The sequence below is a fragment of the Schistocerca cancellata genome, chromosome 11 (assembly GCF_023864275.1).
Source record: "Schistocerca cancellata isolate TAMUIC-IGC-003103 chromosome 11, iqSchCanc2.1, whole genome shotgun sequence".
In the NCBI taxonomy this organism is placed as follows: Eukaryota; Metazoa; Arthropoda; class Insecta; order Orthoptera; family Acrididae; genus Schistocerca; species Schistocerca cancellata.
The window spans coordinates 86,960,341-86,973,743 of NC_064636.1; the positions used below are offsets into that span (position 1 = coordinate 86,960,341).

The following is a 13,403-nucleotide window of genomic DNA, read 5'->3' on the forward strand; positions in this document are numbered from 1 at the left end:
ATCAGACTTCAAGAAGAAAATAATAATTCCAATGAAAGCAGGTGTCGACAGGTGTGAAAATTACCCAACTATCAGTTTAATAAATCACAGCTGCAAATACTAACGCGAATATTTTACAGACAAATGGAAAAACTGGTAGAAGCCGACCTCAGGGAAGATCTGTTTGGATTCCGTAGAAATATTGGAACACGTGAGGCAATATTGACCCTACAACTTATCTTAGAAGCTAGATTAAGGAAAGGCAAACCTACGTTTCTAATATTTGTAGACTTAGAGAAAGCTTTTGACAAAGTTGACTGGAATACTCTCTTTCAAATTCTAAAGGTGGCAGGGGTAAAATACAGCGAGCAAAAGGCTATTTACAATTTGTACAGAAACCAGATGGCAGTTATAAGAGTAGAGGGGCATGAAAGGGAAGCAGTGGTTGGGAAGGGGAGTGAGACAGGGTTGTAGCCTATCCCAGATGTTATTCAATCTGTATACTGAACAAGCAATAAAAGAAACAAAAGAAAAATTCGGAGTAGGAATTAAAATCCATGGAGAAGCAATTAAAACTTCGAGGTTCGCTGATGACATTGTAATTCTGTCAGAGACAGCAAAGGACCTGCAAGAGCAGCTGAACCGAATGGACAGTGTCTTGAATGGAGGATATAAGATGAACATCAACAAAAGCAAAACGAGGATAATGGAATGTAGTCGAATTAAATCGGGTGATGCTGCGGGAATTAGATTAGGAAATGAGATGCTTAAAGTAGTAAAGGAGTTTTGCTTTTTGGGGAGCAAAATAACTGATGATGGTCGAAGTAGAGAGGATATAAAATGTAGACTGGCAATGGCAAGGAAAGCATTTCTGAAGAAGAGAAATGTTAACATCGAATACAGATTTAAGTGTCAGGAAGTTGTTTCTGAAAGTATTTGTATGGAGTGTAACCATGTATGGAAGTGAAACCAAGAAGAGAATAGAAGCTTTCGAAATGTGGTGCTACAGAAGACTGCTGAAGATTAGATGGGTACATCACATAACTAATGAGGAGGTACTGAATAGGATTGGGGAGAAGAGAAGCTTGTGGCACAACTTGACTAGAAGAAGGGATCGGTTGGTGGACATGTTCTGAGGCATCAAGGGATCACCAATTTAGTACTGGAGGGCAGCGTGGAGAGTAAAAATCGTAGAGGGAGACCAAGAGTTAATGCACTAAGCAGACTCAGAAGGATGTAGGTTGCAGTAGGTACTGGGAGATGATGAAGCTTGCACAGGATAGAGTAGCATGGAGAGCTGCATCAAACCAGTCTCAGGACTGAAGACCAGAACAACAACAACAACAACAACAACAACAACAACATGAAATTTTTATCCCTTTTGTAATTGAGGGTTTGATGTCGCAATTCTGAGTGTTAATTTTAATAGTTTTCTTGTGAAATACAGCTTCAAAGCGGGACATGAATTCATCTGTGAATAGGTTGAATTTAATATTAACATTTCTGTCTTTGTATATTAGACTCCAGTCAGTCTGCTGCAATAGCTGATTGAAATTTTCTAGTGTCCACATTGATTGTTCTGAAGGACCTAAATACTGGTCTATATTTTGTAATACCAGAACATAAGTCATTAAGAGTTAGCAACTGCCCATCATGGTCTGACAGACTATTGAATTTGACATACAGTACTAAGACTGCTACTAAACTTATCAATAAAGATGTTGTCAATAAGGCTTACACTGGTATCTGTCACTCGGGAAAGAAATTGAAGTATAGGAGTTAAATTAAAGGTTTCCAATAAATGTCCCAATTCTCTTCTACTGGTGTTGCCTGTAAGGAAGTTTACATTAAAATCACTAACTGCGTAGCCTTTGAATATATTTTTACCTAGAATGATTCAATCTGTTTTAAGAAATTACAGATTTTCCGTGCAGGAGCCCTATAAATTGTTACCACTATAATAGACTTATTACCTGCAAAAATTTCAGATCCACATGCTTCAAAATTAAAATCTTGACTATACATACTTAAGTCAAGTGATTTATGACATATGGCAATCTTTGACATAAATTACAGATCCACCGTTCTCTCTGTTTGATCTACAGTAACTATCAGCTAAAACATAACCTTCCAGCGTGGCAGACCTTACATGGTGTTCTGTAAATCACGATATATGAGGTTGGTTTTCATTTAACATGAGACCCAAAAGCTCCAATTTTCCTCTAAGGCTCATGATATTTTGATGAAATGTACAGAATTTATCTTTCAATACAGATTTAAAGTTTCAGTTTATGGATGTTATATTAGAAGCTCTCAATACATCAGGATTGATACTTGATTTACTGACCAGTTCCCTGTTAAGGGGCCTGCTTGTGCACACATTACTTACGATTTGACTTGTGCTTTCCTCTGTTTCTTGATGCAGCACTGATCCCATAAAAGATAGTCTTTGTGAACAGCAGGTCTTCTACTTCTATGGCTTTTTCTTGGATATGTGGAAGCAGACATTTCAGTGGACGATAGAAGCTTTGAAAAAAGTGACTCATGGTTCTTCTCTTCTTTTTCTGCTCCTTCAGGTGATGCTGCAGATGGGACCTTGGAGTCTGTGGTTGTGACCTGTTGAGATGTCGATGGTGTGGCACAGAAGTCTTCTATTGGTGCTGGTATTGCTGTAGTTTCTTCTTCTACCGAAGTAGTGGAGGCTGATTCTTCTGTCATTGGCTATGCTGGCATAACAAGTGACTCTGGTAATAGTAGTTGTGATGTTTGTTGGGGTGACAATAATGCTTCTTCTGTAATTGCTGTTGTTTCTAGAGAAGGTAACGTTGCTGTTGGTGTTGGTAACATCTGTGTTTTATCAGTAGATAGTGTCGGTTCTGCTGCTACAGTTGGTAAGTTTTGATGAGCTATTGCTTGTGGCTGGCAAGCTAAACTGGTTCTCCTGCTATTAACACATTATTAATATTACTTCTGTGAGCTGCAACCAACAATTCCATAATTTTATAAGTGAGAAGTTTCTTGCCCTTACCGTTAAGGTGCAGTCCATGTCTGGTAAAGCATTTTCTCTCCAGATAGAACAGAGGCAAGAACTGGGTGTTTTGATGCATTGTACAGAGCTTCTCAAACTGTGTGTTGGCTTCACTGATTTCTTTATTAACACACGAGTCATTTGTAAGGTCGTATTGCAATGATGATGAGCTTGTTTTTTGTATTAGATTCCAACACAACTTTAAGTTTAGAACAACACGAGATAATTCATTCTTGTAGACATCATTGGCACCTCCCATTATTACTGTAAACTCATTTGCATTTCGTGAAGTTCCAGCTTTTATATTATTTGTGACTTCGCACATAGGTGCTCCAGGTTTAACATAGCTACAAGAGTTAACACCATAATCCGAACGTAGAACTTTCGCGAGTTCGCGTCCGTGACTACCCAAAAGAATATTTACATTAAAAATTTGCTATTCCATAGTTCTTGTCACTTCTGTTGACTCACTTGTATTTGTGGTTTCATTTCCACACTTATCTTCTGTACTTCTGATAGTCTCTGAGTCACTGTGAATGTTTATTGGTGTATCGGTAACTTGAAACAGTGTTTCACTTTGAAATGGGTGAGTGAAATTTTTAGGCCTAAAATGATCGGCATAATAACTCTTGTTTGTTACCAGAACAGCTTGCAATATATTTGCAGAGTTTGAAGATTCCAAATAAACAAAGTTCTTTTGCAGCTTAATTATGTTGTCACACAGAGTATTGATTATTTTTTCTTTTGTAGCTACTACAGTTTGGCAACACGATTCTTTTTCCCTATTCGATTAGTACGATTCAATCTCACATTGCGAATAGATTCCTATGATTCGTTCACGATTCTTTCACGATTCATTCTAGTCTGCAAAGGCACGATTCTTACGGAATGCAAAAAGTTCTACATCGTACTCACAGATTGCAGGACATGTTTGAAATTGTCAATGGGCTTAAAATCGAACTGTGTCATGATAAGATATGCCAGATGCCAGAAATAGTTTATTTATGAGTAAACATGCATACGACGTTACAAGTGTGATTCTCGATTTATACGTGTAATGCCTTAATTGATGAAAGGTCACGTGATTCTCGATTTATACGTGTAATGCCTTAATTGATGAAAGGTCACGTTCGATTTGATTGCATCTATTGTTTTATTTCAGTATGCCAGGAAAGAGGAGTCGATTTGTACGAAAGGTGGTGCAGAATTACGTGGCATGCCAGTTTGGTTGTGTGGCTTGAACGTATCTAACTACAGATGGCTGTTTTATAGTAACAAAATCTAGCAGTGAGGCAGACATGGTTTGCCTCATATCATAGCTTAACTTTCATTTCTTCTAAATACAAAGCATAGGTATTTTGCTTTTAATTTGTCTGAGAACTTGTCGCTGTCACTACCATTTACGTGAGAAGACGACATACTTCTAAACAGTAGGATTCAATCGTATACAGCGATATTACTTCACTAAAATTTAATAGGAATCTGAACACGATAACATTCGAAAACTCGAACTTGAATTTATTAATTAAAAAGCTTTTGTTTAAAGACGGTATTACACGGCGATCCGGCAAGAAAGGTAGTGGTTAGAGAGCCTATATTCTCTCTATATAGGCTCTGTAATTTTGGTGCTATTGCTCGTGTGGAAAGAAGATGTGTGTGTTTTGCATGCATCTGCAACAAATAAGAGGTACGTATTTATTCATCACATTTGGATTTCTTGATTTTAATCGTGTGTATTGGGGGCTGTGTACTCGCTGTATATCGTTTCTGTCGTCACTAGTTCGTGTATTACTCGCGCAAACTAAGCTGACGTCGGCGCGGTGGCTGATGGTAGCGACAGTAAATGGGAAATGCCTTCACGCTCGTTCCCGTCAGCCACCGCCAAGTGTCAGCTTGGTTTTCACGAGTAATATTACGGCCCACGAACTTCGTTTGTTCGTAACGAGCCTCCTTTGTTCACACTCATCCTCCACTTGACTGCCATCTGGCGGTCGTAATCATTCAGCACGACTCGGCATGATTCAGGAGTTGCCTTCGAAGCATAGCGTACTAAGAATCGATGAATCGTTGGAACTTGGAATCGTCACGACTCGGAAACACGCAATCGTTCTTACGATTCTTTTGAACGACGATTCGTCCATATCACGATTCGGTTCTTACGTTTCTTTATTTAGAGTTGTTCAAGAGAACGACTCATTCACGAATCGCCACAACTCTAGTAGCTATTTCACAACGGATTACTTCAATATTTCGCTGCAAGGGCGGACATTTTGCAAGTTGATATTAGTTCCTTGCACTTACATGTGGTTTATCCGGTAATTCATCTTGACTTTCAGTGTTTTTTATGAAAATATGGCACTGCACACACAGATTATCATAAACAGCATTATATTTCTCAGACCGGGAAAACTTAAAAACGCGTTTTTTTTTCGATAAAAGCGGAGCTTACGGTTTGTACACCTTTAATGGCCGCTATCTTTAGCAGCTCAGATTCATTCAATACTTGTTTTCGTTTGGGTTTACTGGATTTGCCAGTAGCTCCCATAGTCTTTAATTCGCTCACTGTCATAATTACTACCCCTGGCTTACATGAAATATGTTCAAAAAATGATTCTGATATAGCACTGATTTAGAAGCCTGTATTTAAAAGTACTTTTAACTCAATCTTATAAACATTTATGGGAATAATGGTTTTTTTAACAACTTTGGGTTCTTTCTCCTGTTCTTCCCACAACAGATACTGGTCAACAATTATATCTTTCCAAGATATGGTACCTACTGATTTCTGATTTATATCAGGTGGGTTTTTGGTTTCTTGACCTCTGTCTCTAGAGATCTTTAGCAGTTCCTGTTCTTTTATATTTTTCTCATGTGGTTCTACTAGTTTCTGTAATTCAAATTCTTCCATAACATTAAGTAAAGCGTATCCCAGTATAGTATCAACAGGTGGTTCTTTTGGTTTTGTTTCAGTTTCGCATTCTGGGTTTTGTTCTGAAAAAATGTCATTAATTCTTTCGTAGCCTCTTTCTACAAATGTATATTTACTTTCACTAGATTCGAGCAGGAATGCAACTTTTAGACAGTGTGGCAATCCATCATTAGATTTTTAGCCACTTCATTTTTCCGACTATATTCTGCACACTGCATATAGTTTAAACACTCGGGCATTTCTGTGGTATCACTTTGAGCAACATCAGCTTGATTTCATACTTCATATAATCATCATTACTTCGATAATCTTCATTAAACTTTCCTCCTCACTGTTATTTGTAAAGGACTGTGCGAAATTCCTATCTGAATATACTGTATCTGCCACACAAAAAACCTTTTCCTCAATAATTATTTCATTTGCACAATTCATAACGTCATATTTATTATTATCCTTCCTTACATCATTTTCCTCTATTATTTTTGCACACGGATTTTGCATGGCGCATCCTAATTCCCTTTCACTTCTACTTGTCATTATCTCCCCTACATTTATGTCTTATTTCTTGTATACATTACTGGCAGTACAAATATTTTATTTTCTAATCCTATTTTCCTGTTCCCTTTTTTCCTTCAGTAATGCCTTTTCGCACGATCCAAATATCGGGTTACATTTGTTATATGACATATTAGTTTCATTCTCAGTTTCACATTCATGTATTATTGACGCCGGTCAGCGGAAATGTCCGATTCCACCTCTTCTTTCTCTTTCTACGGCAGCCATCTTGTTCTCATACTGGCCATTTAACCACTTCACCAAGCGCCCTGTACAGTACCGCCCTGGATGCAAACGGCAGCCACTTTAACTACTACCAGCTTTCGATCGATGCACATCACTACGTATCACTCCACGCATGTCTTCCACCGCCATGTTCTTAATCTTTCTGCCCCATAGTTTGCATTCCTCCCACTCGAATTTCTTATTTGACATCTTTGCTTTGGGCCGAAAACAGCCCTCCGTGTGAATGTGGCCCTTAACACTCGCAGTTTTAGTTTTACAATTCGTCTCTAGTTTGAAAATGAATCCTCTGGCGCACAGCATAAAATTCCCTTTTCCTCTTCCACGATCTCTTTGTAGAATGTCTACGTGAAATCTGTCATTTTCTGTCCGTTCCTTCTGGTCATTATTTTATCGCGATCGGTTGTTATTATCAGGACGAGACACGCGATTTCCTCGCCAATGGTCTTTGTCATCGACCCTTTTCCAAAAATGCTGAAAGATTCCTATGGTTGCTTCCGACATATCGTTTCGAACCTCCCGATAATTTCTTCCAAAGTTTCCAAATGATTTCAGCTTCAGTCCGCCTAGCTCTCAGATGTATCAATTTACTATACAATGACTCACAAAACGCTTTCATGTTTGACTACCTCTGATGTCATACAACCTGGCCAGTATTAATTCACGCCATAAATGGTCTTGTTTTTGTTCTGAGCAGTACTCGTCGATAAATTTCTGTTTGAAATTTTCAAAAGCCATCTGGTTTCTATCCAGTCCCCACCTTTTCACATCACCTGCCAATGCACTGATCATTACGTTAATCTTTTCCTGGTCAGACAAGTATTCAGGAAAGTTTATTTCGCAATTCTTTACGAAATCCAAATGGGTGCCATCTGTTATGGTCTAACTTTTCTTCCCTCTCTAACATTTTACTATAAGCTACTCTTTCAGTAAAATGAGCGGGCCTCACCTGCATTTTTCTTTCCAAGTCGTACATTTTGCCTTGGATTTCAGAAGTGTTATTTTCACACTTCTTTTCACAAGTAACAGTTTGGTTGACCAGTTCCCTGCCTATTTCTGTTACAGATCGTTTAATCTGTGAGAATTTGGTGTTGCATTCCATTTGCATTTCGGGTTTAATACCGAATACTTTTCTGTCCACTTTAGTAATGACTAAAGGTTGTATTTGATCTTGAATTGTTATTACTACTGTGTCAAATATTTCGTTGGTGTTATCGATTTGTCCTTGTACATTGGCAATATTACGTTTAATGATGTTAATTTCATTTTTGGGGTTTCTAATTTCATTACTCACTACGCCTACTTTTGCATGTACTTTCTCGATTTGTTTACTGAGTCTGGTCCCTTGCATTTCAATATCGCTACTTAGAACGTACACTTGTTGGCTTTGTGCTGTAATCTGTTTGTTTTGCTCCGCAAGTTGCTTATTAATATTTCGGTCTTGTTCTGAAATTTGGGCAGATAGCATTGCGAACAAATCTGTCATATCTGGAGGCATTAGTTTTTTTGTTCTGCTGCTTTTTCGTGTTCAAATTCTACTTCCCCTTTTCCTTTCGGTGAGTCAAACATATCTCTTGACTCATTCGCATAACCACTGCCTTCGACAACATTGTCTGTTTTGTCTTGTTTAGTATGCACGATATTCAAAGCCTGAATCTGTACTTTAACGTTTGAGTGAAATTCTATGTAATTCAGTACGCGCCTAGTGGCCTCTGTGGGTGTACTACTTCAACTACCGTCAGCCGCATTTTGATTACTGCATTCTCACTTTTCTGGATTCATTTCTATCCATTTTAGTTACTATTAAATTTAAATACCTTTCAGTTTCAATCTTAGCTAACTTTTTACAATTCGTTCTTTCAAATTGGTTACAAGTTCGTGCAGCTGGATATTATATGCTCACTTTACTTTTGCAAAACGCTTAGTACTTATATTTTCCCACGCCATAGCTGTATTTTTCAAGACTGTAGCCGTAAAATGAACAAACGTCCTGTCACATATAACATTAAACAGCTTCCGTAGCGTGTTCTATCAATTACCAAATATGGTTTCCCATGTACTAGAGTTGGGAAACACAATTCTTTTTGCTGATTCGATCCTACGATTCAGTCCCACATTGCGAATCGTTCCTACGATTCGCTGACGATTCGTTCTAGTCTGCGATGACACGATTCTTACGGAATGCAAAAAGTTCTACATCTTACTCACAGATGGCAGGACATGTCTGAAATTTCAATGAGGTTAAAATCGAACTATGTCATGATAAGATATGCCAGAAATAGTTTATTTATGAGTAAACATGCATATGATGTTACAAGTGTGATTCTCGATTTATACGTGTAATGCCTTAATTGATGAAAGGTCACATTTGATTTGATTGCATCTATTGTTTTCTTTCAGTATGCCAGGAAAGAGGAGACCATTTGTGCAAAAGGTGGTGCAAAATTACGTGGTATGCCAGTTTGGTTGTGTGGTTTGAACGTATCTAACTACAGATGTCTGTTTTATAGTAATTAAATCTAGCAGTGGGGCAGACGTGGTTTGGCTCATATCATCCTATGTTTTTCTGTGCTAAGATGTCTTTCCAAGTCCACATCACCCTTGTAGTAATTCATAACGCAGCTGACAGCCCTCCCACACAGGAAATTTAGCTTAACTTTTTATACCATAATGTGTGGATGACCGAGCTTAGCTCTGTTTCTTTTTATAAAATCGTATTTTTCGGGAGAAGCTAGTTATGCAAATAAAGTTGAAAGCAAACAGTTAACTAAATGTAAATGTTTATTTCCGAGATACCAGCGATCGGAGGAAACCATGTCTAACCTAAAACATATCTAGGATGATTGTTACTATCGGATGTATGGTAAGTCCAACGTGTTTGTATTCGGATAATGTTATACCGCCATCTCACAAAATTTTGATACACCTCTACTGTAACATCCAGTAGTAACAAAGATTTACGAAATTGCGATATAAAATACTTATTGTGTAAAATCGAGTTTTTTCAGGAAACACACTAATATAGATAAACTTAAATATCAAAATCCGTATCCAAATATAAAATTTTATCCAAACAGTTAAAGCCGTTCCTAAGAAACACGAAATTCGCGTTTTTATTTAAAAAATTATTTTGTGTAAAATCGTGTGCTGTAAGGAAAGACACCTATATACATATAAACATAAAAACCAAAACCTTAACTACATTCAATACATACTAACAAAGTTTTACGAAATGGCGTTATAAAAACATGTGAAATAGCGTTTTTATAGTATAAAATTGCATTTTTACGAATGGAACTATGTAGGATATATATATTGTAAAATTTACTATTTACGAAAGAATGGAACTATGTAGGTGAACTCAAAAAGCAAAAACCAGTCTAAATACAAAATTCCATCCAAATCGTTGGGGCCATTTTCGAGATACGCGAAATATAATACATAATCCAAGTGCTATTACTAGTGTGTAAGGAAGGTGTGTGTGTTTTGTATTGCATCTGCAACAACCAGAGGTACGTATTTATTCATCACACTTGGATTTCTTGATTTTAATCGTGTGCAATGGGGGCTGTGTACTCGCTGTATATCGTTTCTGTCATCACTAGTTCGTGTATTACTCGCGCAAACTAAGCTGACGTCGGCGCGGTGGCTGATTGTAGCGATGCTAAATGGGAAATGCCTTTACGCTCGTTCCCGTCAGCCACCGCCAAGTGTCAGCTTGGTTTTCACGAGTAATATTACCATGGAGGTAGAATAAGGGGAGATGGCACTACAGACTTAAAGTGGGTTTACACTAGCAAGTCGCTTGCAGAAATTATTGCTGCAAGTTATTGCAATCCGCTTGCAGCTGTGTTTACACTACAACGCAAGAATTAAGCAAGATTCTTCCGCAAGTTCTTTGGCAAGAAACTTGCGTCAACAAGTTGCAGATACTGTTTACATATGCTTTCAGTACCACTACGAGTGTCTGCCGAAGTATAAAATGACAAGTAGGCGTGTGAGATATGCTGCAGCTCTTGTAATTGTAATGAAAAACGTGAAAAAGAAAAAGAGAAGTATTTGGGTTAGAGAGTGGATAATGAGAAGATCGCAATATGGTGCCTATAATAACCTTTTGCAAGAACTTAGTATCGAGAGCATGGATACTTTTGAAAACTTTTGCAGAATGTCCTCAAATGATATGGAGTGTTTGTTGATGTTAATAGCGCCCGTCATATCAAAACGAGACACAAAGTTCCGTACTGCCATTTCAGCAAAGGAACGTTTGCTTGTCACTCTACGATTTATAGCTACAGGTGAGCTACGAATAAAATAGGCCTTTTCGTTTATTTGTGTGAAACATACAGCCAAAACAAGTTTAAATTTTGAAATCTTTTCTTTGTAGGAGACTCATACAAGTCCCTCATGTACTTGTTTCGTATTCCGGTCAGCACGATTTCTCTGATCGTACCTGACGTATATAGAGCCATTTTTGACGTATTGAAAAGGGAAAATTATTTGAAGGTATGTGAAAACACAACAATGAAACTAAATTTTTATTGAAATAAACTGCATTTTACAGAATGATATACTTATAAAATGTTTTTTTTATAATGCTCATAAAATGGAAAGAGACAAGCTAATTAAATACAACATGTAATAATTACACATCATCTGTTTCTAGACTGCTGTAACAACAAGCGAGTGGATGCAGGTGGCAAAGGGGTTTGAAGAGAACTGGAACTTTCCACACTGCATTGGGGCATTGGATGGGAATCATATTGTGATGCAAGCTCCAAAAGACAGTGGAAGCTATTATTATAATTATAAACATTGCCACAGTGTTGTATTATTGGCACTTGTAGATGCCAGTTACAAGTTGTTATACATTGATGTAGGCTGTAATGGAAGAGTTTCAGATGGTGGTGTATTTAGTAGCTGTTTCTTCTCTTCAGCCTTGGAGCAAGGACATCTTGACATTCCTCTGCCCAAACCACTTCCTGGCAGAGAAAAGGACACCCCCTATGTAATCGTTGCAGATGATGCATTTCCAATGAGGTTATATTTAATGAAGCCCTATCCATTCCATAACCAACCGGGCCTGAACAGAGTGTCTAATTACAGGTTAACAAGGGCCAGAAGAGTTGTGGAAATTTTTTTTGGACACATTGCACAACGGTTTAGGATATTGAGGCGTCCATTGTTACTAGGTCCTGAAAAAACTGTGACAATAGTTTCAGCTATATGTGCCCTACACAATTTCTTAATGGACAGAAACGATGGCAATTATGCAAACCGAAGTAATTTTGATGTAGAGGATGTACAGAATGGTGAGGTAATAGGAGCCTCATGGAGGAATGAAGAGCAAGGAACACACAATTTAATCCCAATTCAAACAGGACAATGTAACAAAAATTCTCATGATACTAGAGCAATTTGTGAAGAATTCATGAATTACTTTGTATCACCATCAGGTGAAGTACCTTGGCAGTACAGATACATTTAAAATGTAAACTGTAGACTTGGAAAATATATTTGCTGCCTGCGACTTATCATTTATAGCCTTACCATTAGGTTCAACAGTGATGTTCTTTTCTGTAGCTGGCTGTCCCAGCACTCATTTCACTACATTCCATATGGTCCTAAGCATGTTTTTGGAATTACTGATTTCTGACATTACATACATGTTCCTGGACTTTATAGTAAAGTTTCTCAGCAATTCTGAGTATTTTTTTTATGTGCAATTTACTGCAGGACTAGTTGAACACTTATTTACTTAATGTTAAATTGCTAAGATTGGCTGCAGTGAAAAGAAGTATAAAGCCTATCAATATCTGCAAAGAAGCCTGTTAGTGAGTAGTGAAATTCAGTTTAAGATCAGAAGAATTGGAGCTTGCACTACTTGACAAAAGTTGTGCATAATTTTGTTCCACATGGCCATAATGTATGGGCACTCAATGTAATTACAGCTGCACAGAAGATAGAACATCATGTATATGGTATGCTGTGGTGCAATAGGATATTCTATGAAACCAACTATTAATGAATAGTATATTTCCAAATTAACAATTATGATGAACAAACAAGGAATCGTCTATATTTTGGTTTCTTTACAGAACTTATCTTACCTTTGTGTAATACCTTTAAATTGTGAACTGTGTGTTTTGTATGCTTATTCCATTCCAACCCTTAACAAATTTTTAGAAGCAGGAGAATATTCATTCATATTCCATTTACATTATGGTGCTCTTGTCTTGTATAAAATCTCACATTTGGAGAACTGTATACTATTTTATTCATAGAAATTGTAGATGTAATCAGTGACAGTACAAAATAACATAATGGCACTCGCCCAACTGCATTTAAGATATTTGAGGAATGAAAATGTAAACAGGTCCTCCAACATTACTGCAAATTGGTATTCACAATATTTGGCAATTTATGTTCTCTATTTTTTTCTGGATGGTAGCAATATGCAGGCAATGTTTTTTATTGGAGGGTAACATGGGAAATGGCAGCAAATATGTGAATTTTAAAATTTTCCCTGCGAAATGACTGTTCAAACAAATTTCGGGCTTGGAGCCGGTCGTCGTTCAATACTTCGTACGATATTTCAACTGGGCACCTGCCAGTCATCTTCAGATGAGCCGTCACAGACTGGCGCAAACCTCGTCCGTTCCGCAATATATA

At 37.5% G+C, this 13,403-nt stretch overlaps 1 protein-coding gene across 1 annotated transcript; it reads left to right on the forward strand.

Annotated features, from left to right (window-relative positions):
• Positions 1-10,899: 10,899 nt before the first annotated feature.
• LOC126108241 (uncharacterized) lies at positions 10,900-12,219 on the forward strand. The gene is made up of 3 exons (XM_049913471.1): positions 10,900-11,029; positions 11,119-11,237; positions 11,398-12,219. The coding sequence occupies exons 1-3, from the start codon at positions 10,900-10,902 to the stop codon at positions 12,217-12,219; spliced, it is 1,071 nt and encodes a 356-aa protein (XP_049769428.1).
• The last annotated feature ends 1,184 nt before the right edge of the window (positions 12,220-13,403 follow it).

Bases quoted from the DNA above. Each gene is read 5' to 3' on its own strand.
- LOC126108241 (XM_049913471.1), top strand. From the start codon at position 10,900: ATGTCCTCAAATGATATGGAGTGTTTGTTGATGTTAATAGCGCCCGTC. The intron at 11,030-11,118 runs GTGAGCTACGAA...TTTTCTTTGTAG, and splicing joins TCTACGATTTATAGCTACAG to GAGACTCATACAAGTCCCTC. The intron at 11,238-11,397 runs GTATGTGAAAAC...ATCTGTTTCTAG, and splicing joins AAAGGGAAAATTATTTGAAG to ACTGCTGTAACAACAAGCGA.